At 41.4% G+C, this 23,847-nt stretch overlaps 1 protein-coding gene across 1 annotated transcript in view; it reads left to right on the top strand.

The window, feature by feature from the left end:
* Positions 1 to 17,940, top strand: part of RNASET2 (ribonuclease T2) — a 40,013-nt gene extending 22,073 nt beyond the window's left edge. Inside the window, 5 exon segments of the mRNA XM_045011391.1 lie at positions 577 to 647; positions 6,717 to 6,830; positions 13,884 to 13,929; positions 14,142 to 14,216; positions 17,403 to 17,940. Of these exon segments, the coding sequence (XP_044867326.1) occupies positions 577 to 647; positions 6,717 to 6,830; positions 13,884 to 13,929; positions 14,142 to 14,216; positions 17,403 to 17,591 (495 nt within the window). The 3' untranslated portion in view covers positions 17,592 to 17,940.
* Positions 17,941 to 23,847: the final 5,907 nt, after the last annotated feature.

Below are 23,847 nucleotides of genomic sequence, written 5' to 3'. Positions count from 1 at the left end.
TGGAACCAATAAGGGAAGTGAAAGCAGTGGTGGCTGCAGCCTGTCCTTTCCAAGAAGTGAGGTGCATCTGCAGGCAGGGGTGCAAGGAATGCAAATTAAGGGGAGCGGAACAGTAAGCTCTATGATGAATTTGACTTCTTTCAAACCATAAAGAACGGAAAAGTCCATTTATCAGTCAAACATTGCTTTGTAATACAGGGTGGGGGATTAAAGGCTGAGGATGAGTAAGACAGGAACTGTACAATTTAAGAGGATTTCTGTAGGGTTGCAGAAATTAATCAGTTAATTAAACAGTGACAGAAATTTATTGGATTTCAAAAAAGGGAAATATTTTTGTATAGTGTGTCAAAATCTAATTGTTCATTTGCATCTGAAATAGCCATAAGGATACATTTTCACCATATCAGGGCACAACCTCTTACTCACCTAGCAATAATTTTTTTTCACCTATATAACGGGTTTCAGCCAAGAATCTCCAAGGAGACTGGCAATGTTTTGAAAATGTATCCATTTGTGTATATTGAGTATGAAATCGCTTTCAGCTTCACAGGGTAGATACATATTTTTAATTTCTAGGATCTCTTGCCAGACATGAGACACTACTGGCCTGATGTACTCCATTCATCTCCTAATCGCACCCAGTTCTGGTGAGTTCAAGCTACAATGGAAAATCATTTTGGATGTATCTTATAGTCTTTCTAAATGACTATCTGAAGGAGCATTTGGAACCAGGCTTTAGATGCTTGCTGGAGTTGCATCAAAAACCTTGGAATAACAACTTTAGAAATGATTCTGCACTTTCCTTCTGTGTTTCTTATGCTTCATCAATATTAATGTTTGCATGGAAGCAGGATCTCTGGCCTCAGTCTTCCAAAGGATTACCTGTGTAGACCCTTACACCACCATTGTGTGTACCAAGGACTACAGTGAGACTCAGTGCAGTCATCTAGACCTAATAAGTGTCATATACAGACCTCTTGTAGGTGTATCACACGTTCCTATAGGACTGGTAAAATGGCACACATTTAGAGAGGGAAGGAGAGATTGAAATTCCTCATACAAGAACTATATGAAGGTGCAGACAGCTACCAATCAAGAACCCATGAATTCTTGTCAAACAAACTTGATATTGTTCTTTGAGATTACAAGTTTGGTTGACAAAGGCAACCATGTTGATATCCTACACATATACTTCTGTAAGGCATTTTGATGTAGCACCACACAATATCCTGAGGTTTTTTTTTGTGTTTTTTTCTTAAAGGCACTATACAAAAATCAGTGCAGCCCATATTGGATTGATTTTAAAAACTGGTTAACTGATAGATCTTAAAAAAAAAAAAAAAGAGAGAGAGAGAAAACATAAATGGGAGTCATCATCCAACATTGGTATTTCTAGTGGTGTCCCACAGGGAGCCGTTCTTTCCCCAGCACTATTCATTATCTTTATCAATAATCTGGAAATAAATATAAAATCAGTGCTGGTAAGATTTAAAGATGGCCCACAAATTGGTGAAGCAATAAATAATGATAAAGATAGGTTTGATCCAGATTCCTCTGTAGAACTTATTGTAAACTGTCCTCACTTAACAACATGCATTTTAGTACAGCTAAACAGAAGGGCATACCTCTGGGAATCAAGACTGTAGGTCACATTTATAGGATGGAAGACTGTGTTTTGGAAAGCAGGACTGCAGAGTGGGGTCCAATATTAGTAACAGGATAAACATGATTCTTACTGTGTATGGTATTCTGCAAGGTCTTTGGTGTTTGCAGTAGGTTAAGCTTGTTACCATGGTTTCCATGTCTCCTCTGTGTTCAGTCGAAGGGAAGATAAAAACTGTTTTCTTTTTTTCTCCCATTGCAAATGTATTAATTCCTCATATCTGCTTGATACATGCTTGAAGTTGCTGGCTCACTAGCGAAATTGTAAGTCTGTCTCACGCAATGGGTTCCTTATATAGATGTGAAAAGGAGACAGAGCATGCCTGTGAATGAAGAGCCTTTCCTGCCCAAAACCTCAACCCAAAAAGTTGATGGATTCATTCAGTATTTTATTAGATTCTCCCAACTGCTGAGTTAAAATCCTTCACTGACTTAGTATCAGAGGGGTAGCTGTGTTAGTCTGCATCCACAAAAATAACGAGGAGTCTGGTGGCACCTTAAAGACTAACAGATTTATTGGGGCATAAGCTTTCGTGGGTAAAAAACCCACTTCTTCAGGAGACTCCATGCATCTGAAGAAGTGGATTTTTTACCCACGAAAGCTTATGACCAAATAAATCTGTTGGTCTTTAAGGTGTCACCGGACTCCTCATTGTTTCACTGACTTCGTTTCTGAGGTGCTTTTCATTAGGATTGGGTGGGTTATCTCCACCTAGAGGACTGAAAATTCTCTGGGGCAGTATCATAAAGCAGGGAGGGAGAATGGCTGTCCTTTTGACCCTGCCTTCTCCCTACACAGAGCCCAATCCCTGCATAATCCCAGGGCGAGAGAAACATGTCACAGAACTGGCACTTCCTGTACCCTGATCAACTGCTCTTTACTCCACTTTGCTCATCTAAACAGTTGGGAGCTTTTGGCCTGAAGAGTGTATATAGGAGCTTCTGTTTTTTTCCTGAGGGGGAAAGTCAAGATATGATGTCATGCTAGTGGACAACAGATCTTGATAAACACAAATGAAATATTTTCATACGAGTTTGTTACTAAAAAAAAGACTGATCAAAATGAAAAAAAAAATCCTTGAAAACTTTGAATCTACTCTCCATATGGTATCTCATCATATACCATATGATGATATACTCCATATATCATCATGACTATTGATTCCATTTAGCATTTCTGACTCAAAGGCTAGCCAATAGCAGTCTTGCCAGAAGTTGAAATAACCTGGGGTTACCAGCAGTATAAAAGCAATATGGCAGTTGGTTTAGGTATGTTTTATTTTTTTTCTGTGACCAGTATTTGTTGACTGTGAGAAATGCTTCCCTTTAATACTGGGAGCTGTTTAATAAGGGACAGTGTTGCCTTAAATATGGCTCTAATTACAGATTTTATGAACCTACAAGCTTTTAGCAAACCTAACACTGCTGAAATGCTTCCACATTTTTTACTTCAGTTAAAATAGTTCTTATGAAACAAATAAGCAGTCCTTGTAAATATTCCTTTTTAGAGTATAAAACCTTGAAAATTCAGCATGAAGAACCTAAAAGTGAAACGGACTACATAGATTTTCATTGCTGAAAGCTAAATGAAAGAATTATATTAACGAGCATACAAAGTGACAAGTAAATGATTTTTAAAAATGCTTCCACTTAAGAATCTAAGATCTTAGTATCATAGGAAAGAGAAATGTATGTATTCTACAATTTATGATTTTTAAATTGAAAGTGTCCCTTGTGGAGTAATTGTTTAGGAGGAAATTCTTGAAAAGATTGTTCTTCCCAAACACATAAGGTTGTAGGCTCAACCCAAATGTGTACAGCGCAGAAGAAAGAATCAACAGACCTGGCAACTATCTGCCTCTAATCCCCTTCGAGTACTTCAAGTTATGGACAGTTGTGGGTTGCAGCTCCTCATTATTCCTCCACAATATCCATATGCCTGTGAGCCACTGCATCTGTTTAGTTATCAGACCCACCTGATACGACTCTAGCTTTGTCCAACACACACACTCAGGCTTCCGTGCTCCTGCAAAGTGGAACAGAGCTCTGCAATGCTGTTTGGGAGACAGTGACACCCCATCTTCCCTCTACAATGGTGAGCACAACAATTTTTGCTGCATTGTGGGCATTCTGCAGCTCTGCGTAGTGCAGAGGCAGAATTTCTCATGTCAGCACAAGGTCAAAAGTGATGTAGCAGGGCAGGTTGCATAAGTGAGTGCTCCTGCGTGCCCATTAGGAGAAGGAAATCAAAAGAAGGAACTGCCTAGCTGAGCACTCCCTTTGAATGCTGAGCATTTGAGCTCATGTCTCCTCAGACACACCTGTTGTGCACTAATGCCTTGCCTCTTTTTTCCCCCATGCTGCTGAGGGTCAGATAGATCCACAAGAGGTTTGTTGTTTGTTTATTTACTCATTTCTGCCCATACTGAGGACTGTCTTGCATGCGTATTCATCACAAACATGAGTTCATGCTCAAATGCGGTGACGGTGCCTTTCTTGCTGTTTGCCACACAAGCACTTTGAAAAATCAAGGCCTTTCTGAGCATTAGACAAGAAAGAAATTTGTCTCTTATTTTTCACTAGGAATTTCTGCAGTTTCCATAGTTTCCTGAGTTGTGTTTTGTGTTAAGTGGGAGAAATGAAGGTAAAATGTCACATTCCTATACCCAACAGTTAGAAATAATGAATTATTTCTACATCTTTTCTCTTCTTTCATGTAGTTGTGCTGTGCAAAACAGGTAGCTTCTCTTTACAAAGGGTTATCTTAATTTTTTTGTTAAAAGCTGGGGTGAGCACCCCCTCCTGGACACTCACCAGGCTGTAGTGAACCCAAACTTTGGGTCCCATGAGTTCTTGCTTGGCTGGGCAGAGCTCTGGGCCTCTTGGCAGTGGAAACACTCCAGTCTGGTTGCCCAGGCCCTCAAACGATCAGCTGTTCTCCCAAGCAGCTGCTGCATGCTCCTAAAGTTCCACCAAAGCTGCAGACCCTCTGGTTTGTAGTTTGGTGTGGATACATACAGATATACTCTGATCTGTCACATTTGTATTAACTCTAAAGAAACAACGCTATAGGAATGAGAGAAACATTTTAATCCTAAACCACTAATTTCAAGGACTTATACAGTCTTCCAGTTACACATAACCACCCCCATCCCCAAATCTTGAACTCAGTCTTCATGCTCACTCCCAGTTCAAAAGTAAATGTGTCATTTTTTCCCAATTCCAAGTATTTAATAAGAGTTTTCATACTTTAAGTTCTTTAACTTTTCTGGTAAACACATAACTCAAAGGCATCCTGCAAAAGAAAAAAGAAAAAAACTTGTGCCCCTTCTTTGTGACGTATAAAGGAGACATCACAAAAGTCAAGGGATTGAAAGCAAGGCATCCAAAAAGTGAAGGGATTTTTAATCATTCATTACAAACTTTGTGTTTTTTGCTGACATCTATTTAACCCCAGTCACTAATGAACATTTTGGGAAAAGGATGTCCGTGTTAAAGATTCCACACCTGCATCTTTCATAGTAAATATGCCTTGAGATATAGCTGAATCTCCTGCTTTGTATGTGTTAGTCCACTGACAGCAGAGTATGGCTTTTTTATTATTATTATTTAATTTATTTATTTAGGCATTCTGGGATACTGATTGGCTTGACATTATAGTAAGGAACCAGGTTTTAGGACATTTTCATTGTTTTTAAAATTCCATTTGATGCATGGCCTGCTACCATAGTATACAAGACCTCACTAAAGTTTATACTAAAAGAAATTTAGAAATGTTAACACTTGAGGCAAATTCTCAGAGTTTAACTTTCTGAACATGACTCATTTCTCATAATACAACATTTTTTATCACACCAATATGACTAAATTTTGTCAAGCCATAACTAACTTGGGTATTGTTAGCCCACAATGCATATTTTTCAGGTGGTTTTCTATATTTGTGTAAACTATTTATATGGGCCACCATCACCATAGTTCCTGGGCACATCACAATCTTCAATATGTTTATCCTTACTACACTCCTGTGAGATAGGAAAGTATTACTTATTCCTAATTTACAGGTGGAAAACTGAGTCACAGAGAGACTAATCTATTTGCCAGGGTCACACAGTATGTCTGTTGCAGGGTAGGGAATTGAACACACATATCCCAGTCCCAGAATAGTACCTTAACCAATGGACCATCCTCTTTTTCTCTCTTGTATAGTTTATAGGACAGTCTGAAACTCTCTCATGCAGTGTTACTGAAAAAAATGTTCCCAGTTCACCAGCCAGATAGAACTCTGTTTCTGTACTAAATAATAAAATCTCATGGAGGCAGGGCTTTTGTATTGTACATTCTACTGTATGTGGCACTAAATTATCAGACTTGAAAAATACATCCTATCACTGGATGGCTTCATAAGTCTTGTTTCAGAATCCACAAAACTGTGGAGCACAATATGTAAAATATAGCTGTTCCTAGCTCTGCCACTGGCTTACATTTATGGTCTCAGTCAGTGGGCAAGTTAGTGTCTCTCTTCTTTTGATCAAATGATTGCCTCATCCTGATATTTCCTTAGCAATTTGCACTAATAGAGCTGTGAAAATTTGCCGTCCTACAGCAATGTTTTCTCTTTGTGTAGTGTGCTCTATTACATGCTAGGGTTCTCTGTCTTATCTCATCTAATCGAGTCTCAGTCTGAGATGCTGGCACCGGGAATGGGAGGCTTTTCATTTTTTGCACCTGGCACCTATGGCAGAGTGAACAAGATGTATTTGTAGAAATCAGTATCTCTGCTGACTTGTATTGAGGTGCAGGGCGATACAGGGAGAGGATGTGGGGGTTTGGACTGGGATTTTTGCATACACTAGCTGATTGTATGTGCGGTTGTTTGTAAGAGATGTGATGATTTTCTCCTGTTTCAGTTATGAACTTCATTTGTCAGATGCTTGTTCTTACACTAATATTTGGATAAGAACTTTTTACCTTAAAGAGACGTTCTTTTAGCATTCTGAGTATACCTGGGCAGATTCCATGTCTCTTAAAAACTGAATTTAGCTTTGTTCCCATAGGAAGCATGAGTGGGAGAAACATGGGACCTGTGCAGCCACAGTGGAGCCTCTTAATTCTCAAAAGAAATATTTTGGTAGAACATTGGATCTCTACCAAAAACTTGACCTCAACAGGTATGGAAATCTACCCCTTCTGTTGGTTTATTATTTTAGTGGTGCAAAAGGCTTTGATGTACACTTAACAACAAAGAAAAAACCCTAAAAATTTCACTCTGCAGTGGAAAAATGACTGTTGATGCCAGTTGTCTTTAATACTGTACTCTAGAGCCAGAGCAAGTTTTATTCTGTACCATTTTAAGTTGTAGTGCGGTCTCCTTTTCTCATCACATGATACTAGGCACCAGTCCAACTTCCATTTCAGTCAGTAAGTGTCTTCATTGTCTCTAATGAGTTCAATTTTGCCATCCTTATCAGGTAAAACTCCCATTGACTGCAGTGGGAATGGCAGGATTGGCCCTTGGGGTAGATTCATTTTTAGATACCATAGGCTGCCATTTGTTTACTGAAGTCCTGATCCTGCACACACTTACACATGTGCTCAACTTTACTTCTATGAGTAGCCCTACTAATTTTTATGGGATTACTCACAGCAGTAGAGTAAGCATGTGCAAAAAGGCATCTGCAGGATCAGGGCCTGAGATATTTGCATGGTGTTATAATAGACAGTCAAATTGGGAGTCAAGTTTTGGCTACTCTACCTTTTAGAAGTGCTGTAATGTAACCGGAAACATTCTTGTAGATTTTTAAAAACCTATATACAACATAGTGGTTGAGAAACTAAATTTGACAATAGTAGTGCCAATTTAAAAAAAATCAGAAAATAAAATGCAGGCATCGTTTCTCTTAGTGGAAAAGGACAGGACAAGGGCAAAACTCTTGTTCGGCTTCTGAGACAGAGAATAATAGACTAGGATTTAGGGACTATAAGAGGAAGGATCCAATAGAAACAGAGGACAGCCTGAAAGACCAACGTCAACCAATGCCAAAGGCCCCCCCCATGCACTCATAAGCAATTAACAGTGTGTTATGTCTTCCTATTCCTATTGGATGATCCCCTCTCACTGCTCCAACACACTGGTGGCTACACACACAAATTTTAGATGGGATATAACAACTTGTCCTAGCTCCTTAGGCATACATTGATTAGGAGCACTTTTTAGAATTCCCCCCTGTGTAGTGACTAGCAGGCTGTTCAGCTTCTCAGTTCCCTGCTTGAATGTGCAAATTAGCAGCATACAGATGTCCCATGTGAAACCTACATGAAATTATCAGCCTGGGAGCTGATTTTAAATATTTAATATTGATTGCCAATATTTAAAAAAGAGAAATAGGATGACCCGGGGAATTACGTCTGACATCAGTCCTGGACAAGGTAATGGAGCAGCAGATAAGGAACTCAATAAAGAATTAAAGGAGGGTAATATAATCAACATGGGTTTATGGAAAATAGATCCTGTCAATTTACCTTGATATCTTATTTTGATGAGATCACAAGGTTGGTTGATAAAGGTACTAGCCTTGCTGTAATATACTTAGACTTCCATAAGGTGTTTGGCACTGCACAATATTTTGATTAAAAACCAAGAATTATATAAAATTAACATGCCACACATTTAATAGATTAAAACATGGAAACTGATGGGTCTCATGATGTAACTGTAGTGGCCGTGTTTCTAGTAGGGGTCCTACAGGGATTGGTTCTTACCTCTATGTATTTTAATGTTTTTATCAATGATCTGGAAGAAAACAAAGTAATCACTGATAAAGTTTGCAGATGACACAAAAATTGGCGGAGTGGTAAATAATGAGGAGGACGGGTCATTAATATGGATGTGGATCACTTGGTAAGCTGGGAGCTAAATGTCAATGTATACATCTAGGAACAAAGAATGAAGGCTTTATTTATGCTGTGGGGGACTCTATCCTGGGAAGCAGTGACTGTGAAAAAGATGTCATGGTCATGGTGGATAATCAGCTAAACATGAGATACTAGTGAAACACTGTGGCCAAAAGGACTAACATGATCCTTGGATGCATGAATAGAAATCTCGCATAGGAGTAGAAAGATTATTTTACCTCAGTATGTGGCACTGGTGCAACCAGGGCTGTGTCACGTTCTGGCATTCACAATTCAAGAATGGTAGAATCATAGAAATGTAGGACAATGTCATCAAATCCTGCCCCCTGCACTGAGGCAGGATCAAGTAAACCTAGACCATCCCTGACAAGGGTTTGTCCAGCCTGTTCTTAAAAGCCACCAGTGATGGGGATACCACAACCTCAGTTGGAAGCCTGTTCCAGAGCTTAGCTGCTGTTATGGTTAGAAAGTTTTTCCTAATATCTAACCTAGATCTCCCTTGTTGCAGATTAAGCCCATTACTTCGTGTCCTACTTTCAATGGGCATGGAGAACAATTAATCATTGTCCTCTTTATAACAGCCCTTAGCATATTTGAAGACTTATCAGGTCTCTCTTCAGTCTTCTTTTCTCAAGACTAAATATGCCCAGTTTTTTAAACCTTTCCTTATAGGTCAGGTTTTTCTGAACCTTTTATCATTTTAGTTGCTCTCCCTGTAAAATTATCTGTCATAGTGAGGTCCTGCCTAGCGCACCCTCCTGCAGCAGGCCATGGCACAACAGGCATGCCTGCCTCTTCAAAACGCCCACTAACTCTACAACAGCCCTCTTGCCTTAAGAACATCTTTCTCTGGGGCCGTACTGCAAATCCAAATCCGTTCTTGCCAGCGGAGCAGCCTTCCCTCCCTCTGGACCTCTCTTTGTTCCCCCGGATCCAGCTCTCCAGCATGGAGATGTCAGCTGATGAGCCCCTCTACTTTTCCCTGTCTTCAGCCATCTCCAGCCGTTAGTTTCCAACTAGACCACCAGGCACTTCCTTCTGCTTCTACTCCTCTTCTCCCCTTCAGCCCTCTGGCCCTGGCTCAGGGAGGTCAGCCAGCATACTCCTCTATTCTCCTTGCCTTCAGCCTTCCCCCAGGAAACACCTTCTGTGTCTGGCAACCCTTATCTCCTGCCAGTCTTCTCCTCCTAAACAGCCCTCACTCAGAGTCTGTCTGATCAGGTTTTGCTCCTCTCAGATTCTCTGTGGTTCTCTAACCTCCTCCCACCCCGCAAGGTGCTGCCCTGGTCTCTGAATTAGCCAAATTGAGAGCAACTGTTCTGGTACAGCAAAGCTGGACCTACTTCAGGGCCAGCCACCCTGTCACAGTACTTTACTCTTACTTTTTCTCAGTTTTCTGATTGGTCCAGTGCTGCTACAGAGAAGGGCATAAGGAACAATCCTATGTCCCTGCCTGTTCACTGGATGGGGAAAATGCCTTCATGGCCCCATATCCGACAACCAAGATACCCTCTATAACAAGACAGCCTTCTAAGAGAAGGGAAAAAATCCTTCAGTACTTAACCTAAATTATCTTTTTTTTTTAAAATTAGTTTTGTTGTTGTTGCTGTCTTAATTCAAACAGCTCCTTACCAAAGTCTTTTTTACTCCCTTTACATACACAGAACAATATGAAATAGTGATTTTCATCCCCTCCAGTCTGTAGCTGCCTTCTAATATCCAGTCATATAGATTTTTTTCTAGACCTAAGTCTTGAGCATTTCAAATGTAATAATAAAATCAGTTTAAATATGTCTGATTAGTAAATTGCCTGCATTCTATTGTCCTGGGTAGCTTTTACAATGTGACTAAGGAATGAGTTGCAGATGGAATGGTGACCGTCAGTAGAGCTCTTTACTTTGAGTGAATGTTGTGCTGTGAAACAAAGAACGAAGATTGAAAAATCTTGAAGTTAACAGCTAGTGGGTTTTTTCTTGTTGCTTAAAAAAAAAAAGAGCATTAACAGTCTTCATTATTCTTCCAATGAATATTAAACATTCTTATTGCACTGATTTGCAAATTCCAACAGGAAAATGTACAGTTAGAATTGCTAAAAGATTTCTTCTTTTAATTACTCTACTTTCAACCTCTGGATAAAGGTACACGTTGGTTTTTTTTATTATTATTATTTTCTTTGAGGTAACAACTCCAGGCTGTTGTAAGAATAATATTGTATCTTTCTAGTTACCAACCTGCAAAAATCTCAAATGACTGTTAGACAGTCACTTATTGGGAAGATGCCTTCAATCAATTTGATTAAAAATGGTGTGTACAGGACCTGATCTTGCTAGGTGCTGAGCCCAATCAGCTTTCATTTGACTAAACCCTGAGAGCCACTGAACACTTACAATTTCTCTTGAACTCCTATTGTTGGGATATGGCCCACTGATTTTCTCAGCAATTGAATTGTTGAGCTCCTCATAGGATCAGGCCTAGAGGAATGAGGTACACCAACTTCAGGTTCTGGAGGCTGGAATCCACGAAGGCACTAGGCATCGCAATGCTGAGTCCATGGCACCTAACTTTTAGGCACCCAGAAAAAACAATGCTAAGTTAGGCATCTAGGGTCCCTATACAATGAATGGGGAGCGATAGGTGCCTAAGAATGCAATCCACAAAAGCCAGCATGATAGATGGGGAGCTGCCTAAGCTAATCCGAGGGGGATGTATTAAGCTTTCTTGGAGATAGGCACCTAAGTCCAGGCTACAAAGAGGTGCCTAAGGACACCTGCTTCCTAGAGTTAGATGGCTTAGGCAGAAATGTGTTGGGTGCCTGCGTCTTTCCACACAAAATGCCTTAAGGAGGAGTGGATGCTACCCACCTTATAACTTTTAGCCCACTGGTTAGAGCATTTACATGGGATGTGGAGACCCAGATTCAATTCCCCTTCTCTGCTAGACGGGGAGAAGGGATTTTAAGAGGGGTCTCCCATCTCTCAGGAGAAGGCTTTAATCACCGACCTGTGGGGTTGTGACAGATATTGCAGTTTCCTGCAGTATCTTTGGGAGAACTTACTATATTAAGTGTGTGTATCACTGTGGGCCAGGGACTGTATGTAGTTCCATGGGGGAGGGTAACCACAGCCCCTCCGGGAGCTAAGAACAGTGTGGGGTGATTAGGCAAATTCACTCAGGTTGTAACGCCTCCAGAGAGGCACCACCTCCTAAAGAGGCTCACTTATGCTAGTTCAAGCAGCATTCTGCAGAGGCCAGCGGACAAAGAAAGGACTTTTGGTTAAATACCCTGAGTTTAAACTGACTCAGAGCCTTCATTCTGATCCAGCAAATACAGGATGTCTGGTCCAAAGCGGGGCCCCAATCCTTAGCAAAGTCCTTTCAAAGGACTGACATGGACCAGATCCCTTTTTGGAGATTGGGGTGGGGACGCGCAGGGAGAGAATCTCTGATAAGCTTATTAGCGTGTGTAGGTTCTTTTATTGTTTGTAATATTTTCTCTGTAATGCTTTCACCTTAAGAATAAATGTGTTTGCTTAGAAAGGGGTATGTGGTAACTTATACCTGTAGGCATTACGCTGTTTATAACCTCTGAGGAAAAAAGCAAAGCAGGCCTGCTTAGGCAGTCTGCCTTGCTGGGGAATTCACAGTGTAGGCAGGGGACTGCGCTCCCTGGAAATACTCTGATCAGAAGGCAAGAGGGGTGATGGCAGGGGAGCTGGAAGCCTGAGAGTGAATGCGTTTGCTGAAGCACAAGGGAGAAATACAGGTGAAATTGCCTTGAACCATGATGGGGATATGCAGATGTGGGGTTCCCTCAGTCTCTCCTGTTGAAACTGTGGATAAATGAAAGGTTAGAGCTGGAGTATTGGTCCCTGGGGTCTCCCACCTCCCAAATGGGTGCTCTTACAACTGGACTACAGAGTCATTCTCTCACTTTCTCTGGTCCAATGACATTTTAAGTATTTATACACAGTGGAACAGTCACTGGAGGAGAGAGAATGAGTCTGTAATTTGTTGGGTAGGGCACCCAGCTGGGAGACCCCGGGTCCAGTCCACCTGCTCCAACCATTATTTCATTATCTATCCACAGTGGAACAGCTTCATCAGGAGAGCTTGAAAGAACCCCACATAGGAATACCCTAGCTCAGTGGTTTGAGCACTCTCCTGAGAGGTGGGAGACCTCTGTTTTGAATCCTTCGGTCCCCTTTCACAGAAATGGGGGGAATTGAATGTGGGGTCTCCCACCTCTCAGGCGAGTGCTTTAGTCACTGTGCCAAAAGTTGTACGGTGGGCAGCAGCACCACCAACTCGTCCTCTGGTAGAATTTTGAATGGGACCTTTCAAGCACATCTACTGGATTGGGCACTGCCTCTGCTTAGGTGGGCTAAGGACTATCTTCCCCTGATTCATGGATCACTCTGGGACTTAGGCAGGAGACAGGTGTCAGAATACCTATAGGAAGGCAGCAGTGAACATGCACAGAGGCAAGAACATAGGTATCTACAGAACTTTTACTATGAAAAACTTAGGCGCTGAGTGAGCATGGGTTCCTACAGGGTTCAGTGGGACTATTGAGGATCTCAGTGGAGGCAAAAGAGGGACTTAGGTGCCTAAAACATGGACTCAGCTGTCTAAAACAGGGATCCACTAAAGTACTTTGGCTCGTCCCACCTATCCTGCTTAGCTTTATTGAATGACTTATAATTTAAAAAATATGCTTTTAATATTAAATTAACTGGAAAACTTGTTTGATTATTCTCAGCTGACAGTGGTCCTGAATTGTGAGCCACACTCCAGCTGCTTTGTGCTCTTCCACTGGTACAAAGTGACCTTAAACTTGGCAAATCTCCCCTTGTACGGGGATTTCCAGTAGCACAAAGTGACCATAACAACAACTACTTCTCTCCCTTCCTCTGGCCAACTGAGGGAAAAGAGATGTGACCTGCTGCTCTAACCTGTATTAGGTGACTGGCACACCATAGCCCATGGATTTGGGGAGTGCAGAGAATGCCATGGGCCCCTCTCCCAGCTGCAACTGAGGATCTGGCTCCAATGGTTAAAGTCAGTTCAAGCAGGAGAGGAGGGAGTTCTCACTGCACCAGCCAAGGGATAAGGGGAATGCTAGTTACCCAAGCTCAGGAAAGGAGAGGAAGTTGAGCTTCTCCCATTCTCCTTGCTTTAATCTGTCTGTCTAGCTCCCTCACTAGGATTTTCTGTTTACCCATTGATTAGCTGTAGTATATCTACATGCAATGACTCCCATGAAATGTAAGATGTATTACTCCACAAAAAGCATTTTGTATTCATTTCAGTTGTCTCCTGAAAGTTGGGATAAAGCCAAGCAGTACCTATTACCAGGTAAGTAGCTGTCATACTTATAAAGTCATTTTAATGTACCGCTGCTAGAAGGAGTGGGTAGCTTCAAACCTGCTGCAGATAAGCAATCTCTTCTAATTGTATAGCTGTTTACAGTTGTTTTTCATGCAAAAGGCTTTTTGTGACTATACAAATATGGAATTTGTTGAAGTGATGCTATATGCCTTTCAACTCTCTGGCTTTTAAATCTTTAGATGAGAGCCATAAAAGAAGCCCTTACAAGTGTTTATGGAGTAACACCAAAGGTTCAGTGCCTTCCTCCAGAAGAGGTAAAACATTTTTATTATTTCCCTTATTGATTGAAGTAGTAAACAAAAGTTTACCTGGATGAAACTAAATTTATTAACTTTTGATGATTTTCCTCTCTCTTTTGCTTCTATGTTGGGACATTCCAAGTATCCCCTGAAATATGTTTACTTCAAAGCATACAGTACTCAGCTGTCTCAGCTTAGGCCAAATTTTAGCTCTGTTCTACTAAAAATAAAAAGACTTCACCTGCTATCACATGTGGATCAGGCAAATTCAGAGGCTTACCCGGTGTCCCCAAAGAATTCTTGTTCAGATAAGTTTAAATAAAGTTTTATGGCTTTTCCTATGATTCGGAAAGACAGGGCTAAATGGTCTGCCTTCTTCAGCCAATGCTGCCTAAAATCTGGTTCCATTTTCCCTTTTAATGCCAACAACTGATCTGTAAGCTTGCATGCAGTAGAGAATTTAGTGTTCACAATCATTACATTATGGCACAAAAATAATTCTACCAATCTGTACCAAAGTAAAATAAACTATATATTTAAACTACAAAACAATTCACATGACATTGAGTTTAGTTAGCTATATAGCTGTGATTTCCCCCTCTTAACTATCACTTTGTGATATGACCTTTCCTAAAAAGGTCACAGAACAGCTCTAACAATCACTAACCTCCCTTTATCACAGTTTAATAAAGCTGTTTTGCTGGAAAACATTTGGCGGAGTTAGCCCACACATGCAGAAAGCTATTTCATGAAAACCTTTCCAAGTTAAAATTGCTTTTAGAGTTGAATATCTTTTGTGTTGACAAGTTAATTTGCTTTAGCAATATTCTGAGTCTTTGTGCTCAGCCTCTCCTTTCTCACATTTAAACCCACTAAATCATAGACTCTGAGGTCAGAAGGGACCATCATGATCATCTAGTCAGACCTCCTGCACATTGCAGGCCACAGAACCTCACCCACCCACTCCTGTAATAGACCCATAACCTATGGCTGAGTCACTGAAGTCATCAAATCATGATTTAAAGACTTCAAGTTACAAAGAATCCACCATTTACACTAATTTAAACCTGCAAGTGACCCGTGCCTCATGCTGCAGAGGAAGGCAAAAAAAACCCCAGGGTCTCTGCCAATCTGACCCAGGGGAACATTCCTTCCTGATCCCAAATATGGCGATCAGTTAGACCCTGAGCATGTGGGCAAGACCCACCAACTATCAAAACCAGTTGTCTCCCTTTTAAGGGCTTTTTAAACAACAAATGAAAATTGGAGTTTTGCCATCAATTTCAATGGGAACAGGAAGTTGCTCCAGTGCTTTTAATCAAGGGAGGCTGTATGTGGGAATGGGTTAAAGACTGGTTATTTCTATTCTGGAAAGGAGTATTAGGAGAGGCAATGACAGTGGTGCAAACAGTGATTGCTGTCATGGAGACTGCTCAGATGCTGCTATCACTCTTATATTTGTAATGCAACAGTGTCCAAAGGTCCCAGTCATGATTGGTGCCCCCTTGTACTAGGCACTGTGCAAATGTATGTAGAAATATGTTCCCTGCCTCAAAGAGCTTATGGTCTAATTACAGAGCAACAAGCAGATGCTAGATGAAATAAAAAATGATAAAGGGAAATACATCCTTATAAAGCATGTAATCAAGCTGTGAAATTTGCTCCTACACAATATTTAGGTAGTGGGTTAATTAAGAAAAAGATTTTTACTATAGTCTCCTCAGGCTTCTAACTCTATTTCAGAATTACCTTGGGTCTGAGTTATAACAGTTTCTTATTGTGGTGTATGATTAAGACAGCAGTATTAGTTGCAACAACATTGGGACCCAATCCTGCAAACACTTACTATCCAGTAATGCTCAGGGCTGGCTCTAGGCACCAGCAAACCAAGCATGTGCTTGGGGCAGCATATTTTCAGGGGCGGCATTCCAGCCATCTTTTTTTTGTGTGTGCTTTGAGTGGCAAAAGCATAGAGCCAGCCCTGGAAGCAGCAGCACGTCATGCGCGGCGCGCGCCCTGGGGCCACTGTGGTTCGCACTGTGGGGGAGCAGTGCCTGCACCTTGTGGCTGGGCCAAGCAGGCTCCGAGCAGGGGACACTCAGGCAGGGGGCTGCCCTGCAGGGCACATGGAGCCGCCTGCAGGTGCCACAGGGCGACCGCCCCCCACCAGTGCCACAGCTGGGGCTGGGCAAAGTGGCCCAAGCCACCCAGGGGCTGCGGCAGGGCGGCCAGAAGCAGCAGCGGGGTCAGAGAGGGTGGGGCGCTGCCGTGAGGGGCCGCATCCTGCTCTCCGGGGCTCTGTTCCCTCTGGGGCTGCCCTGCCCCAGCTCCTCAGCCTCCTGCCAGGGCCGTCCCCTGGCTCTGCTCTCCCGGGTCCTGGAGGCCGGAGCCCCGGCTGCAGGGACCATGGGCCGAGGCGCGGCTCAGGAAGCCCACTGCTTACCCCAATCCTGCCAGCACCAGAACAGCTGGAGGCAAGGGGGGAGTGGGCGGAGTCAGCATTGGTGCAGGGGAGCCCAGGGCTGGGGAGGCAGGGGGTGCAGGTGGGTGGGGGGAAGAGGGAGCCCAGGGCTGGGGTGGCGGGGGGGGCATGGTTGGGGGGGGTGAGAGCCCAGGGCTGGGGTGGGGGGCAGCTAAAATTTTTTTTGCTTGGGGCGGCAAAAAAGCTAGAGCTGGCCCTGATAATGCTTGCCACTGTAAGTTATCCTACTGAAGTCAATGGGGCTTCTTCTGGTAGTAAGCACTAGTATCAGGAGTGTTTACCAGATTGGATCCTTAATTTATGACATACACCAGGTGTGTATGCATTTACTTCATTACAAAAAAATTCCTATATATTTCTTCATTTTGTAGGGTGCCCAAATACTACAATGACGAGAAATCTCTTTATCAGTGTAAATTAGACCTTCCCTCTAGTACGAATCTTGCAAAATGATAGCCAATATCCTAGGTATCCAAATGGGTTCATTTACTTTCACCCTTTGTGAATTGCATAAGGGGAACAAGGTGTCTATACCATGAACTGTATGCAGTAGATACTTCTAGAAACATCATCCATCTGTACCTTTACAGTGGCATATCTTCAATATACTATAAGAACAAGCAATCTATATCTAGAGGATTAGCTTATTGTCTCCTCTACAACAAGAAGCCTCTGTAAGTGCCTTTAAAAGCTGAGTATCTCATTTTTACTGTTTCTAGGGTGAAGAAGTGCAAACAATTGGTCAAATTGAATTCTGTTTCACCAAAGAGTTGGAGCTGAGAAACTGTACAAACTCAGAGGCTGAATTCTATGTAATGCCAAACAACTGGCATTTTGGATCTGAGGAGTTGTCTGTCTGTAATGATACCCTGACGTATTACCCTGCACAGGTTCAGTTTTACAACTGAAGCTTCCAGAACTTGAAATACTTGGTAACAGATACCTTTTTAAAATGAGATACTTTGCAAAGCAATGGAAAAAGCAGTTTTGAGTAAGTGATACTATGCTCACCTACCTCACAGGGGTGTTGTGGGGATTAATGTTTGAAGTGCTATAAGTATAAGGTGATTCTTTTGTATTAAAGAGGCAATGGCCAGATTCTAATGTCAGTTACATAGCTGGAAATCTACAGCAATTGCACTAGTTTAACTAAGGTCGGAATCTGATTGTGTTTTTTACAATAGGAAACACTGTTTAAAAGAAAAATGACATCTCAATGTTCAGAATTGCATTAAAGTCAGATTCTTTATCTGGGCATTCTTTTTGTTTGTTTTTTGGAATTGCAAACAGAGCATGAATTAATCCCTCAGACCACTATAAAAAGATTCTTATTTCTCAGATTCTTGGGAGAAAAACTTATTCAGACATGATAACTAAGGGTCTTGTTCAGAGCTCCTTATTCAAGCAAAACACTGATTGGCTTCAATAAGAATTTTGCTGGGGAGTGCTGGATAGAGGCCATGACCTATGTGGTGTTGAGCCCCTTTTAGACCCATTGAAGTCATTGAGCATTGTGTGTAACTGTTATCTTACAGGACTGGGCTTGTTATCTTTGTGTCGTCTTGATTGGTGAATGAAAAGCTAAGATGCAAACTTCCAAATGTGGCCAGTGACCACTGATGTTTTTGTTTGCTCCAGTTTTTGGCTGCCCTTTTCAAGATGCCAAAATTTCCCTCCCCTCCAGGTTCTGAACATCTGTATTTCCCATTGGTCTGAGTTTGAGTGCTCGGCTAGTCTGAAAATTACACACAAGATGGCTGACCGGGCAGCCAAAAATGGAGGCACCCATAATCAGTAGCTAGTTCTGAAACTGCTAGCCTGAATGACTCCATATTCTTCTGATATATCTGATAACACCAAGCCCAAATGTTTGAAAACCTGAGTGAGACAGGCCCCTAAAAAATCAAGATTAAAAAATTGGATTCTGTTTATTTGCTCTCTTCTAGCTTGAGTTAAGGTTCATAAGTCCAAGCTTTTCTCCACAATGGCTAGAACTTTTTTTTTTATTTAATGAAAACTGAAATTCTCATGTAATCACATGACTTCAGGAGCTAAGACTTCAAGAAGAAACACCAAATATTGTGAGATTTGCAAGAAAAAAAATGCAAGAGTTGACAGCATGCATAGCTATCAAATTTTAATGATATAACATGCATTAAGGTTAAGGTTTTTTCATTTGAGTCCAAGTATGTATTGTATCTAACACACAGAAGTATTTTGATGCACATTTTTTAAGTTGCTTTTGAAGGAAGGCGTGGTCTGGGAAATTATACAGGTGGAGTTGCACTTCAGATGTAATTCAGCAGAATGCAGTACAGTGTGTTCTGACTGTAGAAACATGAAATACTATGTTTCAGAGTAGCAGCCGTTTTAAGTCTGTATCTGCAAAAAGAACAGGAGTACTTGTGGCACCTTAGAGACTAACACATTTATTTGAGCATAAGCTTTCAGATCCGAAGAAGTGGGCTGTAGCCCACGAAAGCTTATGCTCAAATAAATGTGTTAGTCTCTAAAGTGCCACAAGTACTCCTGTTCTTTTTATGAAATACTATATTAGTAAGTAAAATTAACATTTCCTCTTAGAATCAGGTTGAGTAAATTTAAGTGGTTTATTTGGTTTTCCTCTGTCTCGCTCCTTTGTGCCATCCCATATTTTAAAAAGCCCACTACAGTAACATTCAAAATGTCATGGTAATTGGGAAATTACTTCAGAATACCATAGAACTTATTCAAATAAAGGAAATATTAATAAACCATGCAGATAAGTACATTCCATGATCTGTTTAATTCCTTTTCCTGCTAGTGAGAGCTTCCTGGATTCTGTATTTTCTTTTCATTATGAAAGAAGGAACTTACTAATGTGAAGTGTTAATGTATAGACTTGAGCCATTAAAATTCCTTTTGTCCTACAGGAAGGGATTCACCCCTTTCCTCCTCAAATCTTATGTTATTGGGTTTTGTGGTTTTTTTTTAAAAAAGTGATGTTCAATAGAACTGACTTGATGGGTCAGGAACATAAGAACAGCCATACTGGGTCAGACCAAATGTCCATCTAGCCCAGATACTGTCTTCTGACAGTGGCCGATGCCTGGTGCTTCAGAGGAATGAACAGAACAGGTAATCATCAAGTGATCCATATATCTCATATGAGGAATTTTAAAGGGCCAGGACTTTTTGCATTGTTGCATCAATAAAGAATAAATCACATTATTTTGTAACACTTTAATTTTGTAACGCAAATTGACTTCAAAGGATGCTGGTATTATATGGTTTGGTACGTTTCAGTGATTCCTGTGTGGGATGGCTGAATACACTATTGAATATTACTAATAAATATTAAGAGACAAATTCTATTCTTCATTTTGTAGGTGGCGACTCCGGCTGAGTTCTGTGGGACTTTTGCATGTATATGAAAGAGCACAGATTGGCTCAAAGATCAGAAATAATTCACTGCTTATCAGTATTACTTGGGACTGAATCCAGAGACAGTCAGTGAAACTTTCAGGGAATAATACCAACCAATACCAGTAGCCTGAGGAACTTCTCAATGCACAGTAAAAAGTTACAGGGACATGGCCTGCTAGTGGTAAGGCCCAAAGTCAGGGCTGGCCTTACCATGAGGTGAACTGAGGCGGCCGCCTCAGGTGCCAGACTGTGGGGTGGGGGTGCCACTAGGACCGCGTGTAGAAAATTGTGTCTGCTGCTGGTGCATATGTATTCTCTCTGCTCTAGATGCACAGAGATGGTGGAGTGCTGTGCCGGAGGAAGGAGGGCACAAGAGACACAACAGGCAGGCAGGAGAAAAGGTGAGAGGGAATAACAGAAAGCAGCAGGAGCTGCAGGGAGAGAGAGGAGGAGGAGCCTCTTATGTACCTCTCTAGCACCCCCAGGAGCCTGGACTGATTAACACCAGCTCTCAGGGAGCTTCCTGTTTCCTGCTGCTTCCCTGAACCCATTTGAGGAGAACAGGCAGTCAACTGAAGTAGTAGGAGCTAGCTAGGCCCTTAAGACACTGCTTTCTTCCCTCACTCAGGCCCTGCTACCAGCCTGCTTATTTGTCCCCTTCAACTGAGTGTTGAGAGCCACTATAGCTGGCACAGAACAGCAGTCATGAGTGAAAGAAGAAAACACCCCTCTGGGGCAGCATTCAGAAAAAGAAAGCAAGCAAAGGAAGCTTTTCTATCTAAGCAGGAAGGAGCTCTCCTGAGATACATAGACACAAATGTTCACGGTGAGCCTTCCGGCCCCAGTGAGGATGTGAGTGGTGAGGAGATGCCTGATCTTCCAGTTAGTCAGAGTGCAGGTGACCTGGCAGCTACTGCAGCATCCATATCTCCATCTCAAATGGATGTAACCATGCACATTCTTGAAGAAAAGTGTAGATCAGAGAAGAGTGTGGCGGAGGCACAAGAAACAGCTGCTGCTGAGTTTAGTTCCTTAAGTCTAGATGATCCAGGACTATGGACTCACTTGAGCAGTAGCCTGAGGAACTTCGTTGTACTGCATGGGCCACAGCAAGTGAAAAACTTCATATTTCCTAAAGACAATGAAAATAGAAGTTTCCATCCACTTAAAATTTTTGAACAAGGCATTTTAAGTTGTTAGTTCTCTTTTATTGGGGTAGGTAGCAGAGCAGTACCATGAGAGAGTAGAACAGGAAGAAGGCAGAATTGAGACCTTTCAAAGTTTTGGCCCAAGCGAGGGGAACAGGGGGGCGTCGTTTGAGCTCCCTGCCTCAGGTGCCAAAATGATGTGGGCTGGCCCTGCCCAAAGTTACATTTACATCAGGCTTTTGGAAAATACATTTTCAAAAGCCCGATGGAAATGTTTGCATGAAACTAAACAAATATGTTTGCTGATTAATGATTTCCTGTAAAGTTGTGAATCCAAACTACAGTACTGTGTGAAGTGCACGAAACTCAAAGTGAAATGAACCTTCATCCTAAAAGCTTGCACTACATGCAGAATGCTCATTAACATTCCATTTTAGGTCCTTAAGTTTTCCTCAGTTCATGCCAGAATTTTCCAAGCAATCATAACAGTTGAGACTTACCTAAAATGCATGAAATAATGAGAACATACTTGCTTTCAACAGAATCTTTCTGAAACCATTAATATGGCTTTTTTCTTCTAATTATGGAGAGCTATCTTTGACAGGTAGGGAAACTGGCAGAAAATTAATCCCTGCTGGGTGAAATTCTGTTCTGTGCAGAAAACCAGCACAAAGCCTATGTGCTTCTCTAGTACCATTTCAACTCTCAAAATAGGGCTTCAGTGGTGCATAAGCTTTGTGCTGGTCCTTTACGGAGAGTTGATTTCATCCCAGTATGAACAACAAATTGTATTGCCAACCCCAGGGATTTAAAAAAGAAACCCATGAATCAGTCAGCTGGGTTCTTTTTGTTTTCTAGAGCTGCATCCATCAGGCTCTGTGTTTTCAAGCTTTCCTACACAACCATGAGGGCTGGAAACATTTCTTCTTCAGTGAAAGCTGTGATTCTCACATAACACGAATCTAGGAGCCAGGGCTTAAATACCACTTGTAGTGAGACTCATGATAAAATCATAGGAGTTGGCAACACTGGTAAGCCCTCCCACTTCAGTTATAACTTGGGCACTTGAAAGTCTAAAGCTACTGTTTTTAAGTTAGTGTACACCTCAAAGGCTTCAGCAGTAAGTACTCTAGGGTACTTTCTTAAACTGCCTTCATTTTATTCTGCTATTGGAAAGTTATTGGTCCAGTTTTGACATTTTGTGATACTGTCCATTATCAAAGATACAATCAGCAGCTTTCATTCATAATTCAGGATATAATGATGGAGTTTAACTGTCCTTTTGAAAGTCTTTTTGAAAAACACGTAAGTTGTAGAATAAGAGCTTGATTACATGTGGAAGCTATTGCAAAATAAACTAGGGCATGAATTTAAAGTGCAATAACTATTCCACGCTAAATGCCCATGTGGACACTCTTATTCTGCACTAAGGGTGCCTTTTTGTGGTTTAGGCTAATCCACTTTAGGTTAATCAAGGTGCACAAAAGGTATGTTTAGTGTGGAATAAGCGTGCCTCCATAGGGAACTATTGCTGAATAGCTATTCCAAGCTATTTCCCAGTGTAGACAAGCCCTAAGAGTCACTTTTGCTAGGTGTAGAAAATGCTTATTAATTGGGGGGTGGCTAAAAGAGTACCTGATCTGTGTTCTCCATTGCCCCAAGAACTTTCAAGATACTACATCTAAGTATCATTGTTAACCTTTTTAATGGAGAGAAAACAATGACATGATTCAATAGCTGCAGTCTCCCCAGAATCTCTCATGGAGATCTGGTTTAACATTTTCTATCACTTCTGAATTTTATTATTAACTCAACTCTGTCATTAACCCAGCTAAAAGAAAATAGAATGCTTGAGACTTGACAGTAAATATGGCTTCCTTGGAGCCTACATTTTCTGCAGGCCTTTGTTTAGTGCTAACAAAAGTGGATACAGCATGGAAAAAATCATACCAGCAAATGCTGAATGCTGTACTGTACAGTTATCAGTTGTTGTTTGGCTGAACTTCTGCAACTTTTTCTCAGTCATACTCATACCTGGCTGTCAACAGCCAGGAAGGTTTCTCAAAATTGAGAAGTGGCAATAGAGTTGTTGGTTCATGTTGTACAGATTGTTTAGTGGACGTTTAAATCAATAACATAGTGTTCAGCTTTCTTCTTCTCTTCCTGTATCACAGGATGCTGCTAAAAATAATATCTTTATGTATAATGCCAAACAAAAGTTGGGAGGGGGTAATGTTAATACCTATAGCAATTCCCTGTAAAGACTAGAAATCTCTAATACAAACCAGTTTTAATAAAATCTAGGCGAAACAATCAAGAGTACAAATATGTACCGTACTTTAAATGCAAGGAAACAAGAAACCAATTGTCTAGATGTGACATGCTAGCAGACAACCTTGCCACAGTGAAATATACAAAGATAAAGCCAACTCTTCCCAAATACAGAACCAGTGAAGACAAACAAACTGGGAAGTACAAAGCACATTGCCAACCCAGAGAGGAATAATTGCAACTAATGTAACAGAGGAGAGATTGTGATTGACAAGCGCTTGCTATGCTAGTGTACAAGCTTCCCATTACTGTGAGAAATATATTCCATACCTTATCACAA

Source organism: Mauremys mutica, chromosome 3 (assembly GCF_020497125.1).
Source record: "Mauremys mutica isolate MM-2020 ecotype Southern chromosome 3, ASM2049712v1, whole genome shotgun sequence".
Classification (NCBI taxonomy): Eukaryota; Metazoa; Chordata; order Testudines; family Geoemydidae; genus Mauremys; species Mauremys mutica.
The sequence above is the reverse complement of the archived record's forward strand: the minus strand, read 5'-3'. Positions and strand labels throughout refer to the sequence as shown.